We start from the raw sequence: 3,243 nt of genomic DNA on the forward strand, positions 1-3,243 counted from the left end.
GAGCCCTTCCCGGGCCAGCATCCACCACATCAGACCCACTGAGTGAGCCCCCTTGTTGTTGCAAGGGATGGCGATGTCCACATAGCGCAGCGGAGAGTCTGTGTTACACAGAGCGATGGTGGGCAGGTTAACATAAGACGCCTCTGTGAGAGGCTGGTGGTCAGCCCTGGGATCAGTAACCACCAGAAGTCTTGGCTCCCGGAAGGCTGCCTGGATCTGGTTGGTGAAGGTTCCAGGAGTGAAGCGGCCGGCAATGGGAGTGGCTCCAGTGGCAGCAGCAAACTTCAGCACAGCTCGCTTCAGAATTAACATTAAGAGTTAGCAGTGCTCCAGAGACAGAGGAACCTCAGAGTAAACGTGTGAAGTGTTGTTATCACGTGAAGCAGCCTCTTTAGCCAGAACCCCCAAATATCCCTTTCTCAAAAATGGAAGCATCAAATTCCAGCAATTCTGGCCTCCATGTTACCTGACAAATACTTATAAAACTAGAGTAAAAAACAAACAAATAAACCCCACACTATTTATATCCCCACCCCCTCAGGTACCTGCGGCTCATTGGCTCCCGTGCTTCTGGAGGATATAGCCACACTGCTTGATTTCTACCCACGTGGGCCACTTTGTGAGTGACTTGGGCTCATTACTCATATGCCTCCAGGTTCCTCCTCTACATATAGGAAAGCCTAAGCAACCCTTACAACTGACCGTCCAGTCACTATGGTGGGCACTGACCACCAAAGTTCATTCCACAGCAGACTTTCTTCTACCAGGCACTGAACTGGAGGGACCCAGTCACAAGCCAACCTCTGGGGAACAACCAACTCCACTACCCCCACCCCCACAAAACACACTGGAAGCTAAATGGGAACTAGTTTTATTGTCAAGCTAAACAATGAAACATGAAAGGATTCTCCCATGATTCTAAAAGCTCCGCGTTCAAATCACAGCCAAGCATTTTTTTCAAAATTAGAAATGGGGCGAGTAATAAAGTTCTTTTTTATTTAAGTTGGAAAAGATCCTTACTCTTGCTTCTTATGAAGACTTGGATGAGAGGACTAGCACCATACTTATACAACTTTTATTTTAGGAGCCAAGGGTGGGAAAGGGAAAAGCAGGGCGTGCTCCCAGGAGGGAGAGTTGAAAACCTTTGCAGCTGACAACGAAATTTCTTTTAACCCAGTACTTCATTTAAATATAAAAAATTTGACTACCATTAAATACGCTGAGCCATTTTATCAGGGTCATTTCTCGATGTTTAGTGGCACAAGAAAATACATGACATGAAAAATGAAGCTCAACACAGTCAGGTGGCAAGTGTAATATACACTGAAAATTTGAATATTGGCTGCACACCATTTCTGGAGTGAAATCATGCGTTATTTTATACTCTTCCATACATCCCCAAATGTTTATTTTTTAAATAATAAAAACCAACCATATTGTTCCACAAACCTGGCCAGTATTCCTGGACGATATGACACTGACGTCGGCTGGGTTTTCGATGGCAACAATGGCCCGAGCTGCCAGCAGCAGCTTCTCCCAGGTTCTCTTCAGATTGATGATGTAGATGCCTAGTGGCAGCAGAGGTGTTAGCACTTGACCTGGCTTTGCAAATGGACATTCTTCTACACAGTTGGATGTGGCAGAGAGCACTATCAACTCCAGTCATAGAGGCAAGCTCTACTGGTGTCAATGAAAGTCCTGCTGTTAATATAGCACACTTCCGACACTCAGAAGTTCATCGGCCAAGACTGGCCTCCACCCCGAGCTTTAATAGTGTGCAGCTTTCCATCCGCAGGTCATCACCTTCTCTTTCTCTGCAGTAATACCTATGAGTTGTTGCCCACTGTCTGGCCTCTCACTACTCTTTCATCTGCCTTGACACCAAATTCAATCTAAAACTCTGTCAGAGCTGAAATCCCTCCATGGCTCCATCTCCAAACTGAGTAGCTGCTTTACCCTCGGTAATGCCTTCTACACTGTCACAACGTATCTTCCCTCTTCTAATACCTCCCAAGTGGAACTGCTAATCCCCTCTTCTCTTGCTTGACTTTCCTCCAAATTTAGTTGAACTAACCTCTATCAGCACCTATGAAATTAAGGTACTATGGGAAGGGAACTCAGCTCACTAGCTTCATCATCTCATCTCACACCTTCATGACCCAACTCAAGTCCCACCACCCTTTTCCACTGGAGCCCAGAAACCTTTCCTTCCAGCCACAGCCAGAAGAGTTCGTTTTAAAGCCTGTTCTCAATCTAGAGATCTGGTTTTATTACTTAGTCGAGAGCCCTCCAAGGCAAAGGCAGAAATTACTTCACCCAGCACTTCTCCACAGAACAGCGGGAGTCAAAATTTGCCCTGAGAGGTGGAATGGCAAAAAAAAAAAAAAAAAAAAAGTCACTAAAGCAATGACTGACCATCACTTTTCCTTTTGTAGATATACTGTTCCATTTGGAAGTCAAGGTTGGTGCCACCTAAGTGGGTTCCTGCTGCAAGGAACTTGAGGACATCCTCCTCCTTCATTTGCAGGACATCAAGGGCTCCGGACATTGTGAAAAGTTTCCCTTTAAGTTACGTGGGAACCTGGAAAACAAAAGTTAAGCATCTAGTCCTTTTCATTCCAGGGGGATAGGGGAAGCAGGTGCGTTCTAAATACTCCTCAAAGCAACTTCATCTTTCAACAGAATGTAGCCAACCTTCTAGGTTGACCATACAGTCCAGTGGGATGAGACACAACTGTACAGACTTCGCTACACACGTAACCGCATCAAATCGTACTGAGGGGAGAATGGTGTGGGGATCGGGAAACAGCCGGGTAATAAACTAAATGAAACCAACACTTCTCCAGGTACCTGGGAGTTAAGCTCAAGGTATAGATGAGCAAAGATGTGCGAAGAGCAGCCACATTCGAGAACATAAGCGGAGCCAAGGCAGTGGAGAGATGAACAGATTTGCATTAAAGTAGCTCGTAGGTGGGCGCGTTGGAAGTCACCTCTCCCGCCAGGAGCAATTAATTCCTTTTCCCCCAAACCCATTAGCACCAAACGGAAGACCCGCCCCGCCCCAGCAGCAGGTGTAAGGTGGAGCCTAGGCCTCTGGTTTCACAGCCAAAGCCTGGGGGTCCCAAGCGATCGCAGCGCGGTGCATCCCCCACTTTCCCCCTTTCTGAACCCGCGCCCACCAGCAGCTCGGACCGCACCCCAGCCCCGAGCCTGGGCTCCAGCGCCACCTCCGATGGCAGGGTG

At 47.4% G+C, this 3,243-nt stretch overlaps 1 protein-coding gene across 1 annotated transcript in view; it reads right to left on the minus strand.

Annotated features, from left to right (window-relative positions):
• Nucleotides 1-2,581, minus strand: part of RPSA (ribosomal protein SA) — a 10,338-nt gene extending 7,757 nt beyond the window's left edge. The window contains exons 1-3 of the mRNA XM_006770544.2: nt 2,416-2,581; nt 1,450-1,568; nt 2-297 (exon numbers count right to left, since the gene is read on the minus strand). Of these exons, the coding sequence (XP_006770607.1) occupies nt 2-297; nt 1,450-1,568; nt 2,416-2,548 (548 nt within the window). The 5' untranslated portion in view covers nt 2,549-2,581. The remainder of the gene's footprint in view (nt 1; nt 298-1,449; nt 1,569-2,415) is intronic.
• Between the last annotated feature and the right edge of the window lie 662 nt (nt 2,582-3,243).

The sequence above is a fragment of the Myotis davidii genome, unplaced genomic scaffold, assembly GCF_000327345.1.
Source record: "Myotis davidii unplaced genomic scaffold, ASM32734v1 scaffold663, whole genome shotgun sequence".
NCBI lineage: Eukaryota > Metazoa > Chordata > Mammalia > Chiroptera > Vespertilionidae > Myotis > Myotis davidii.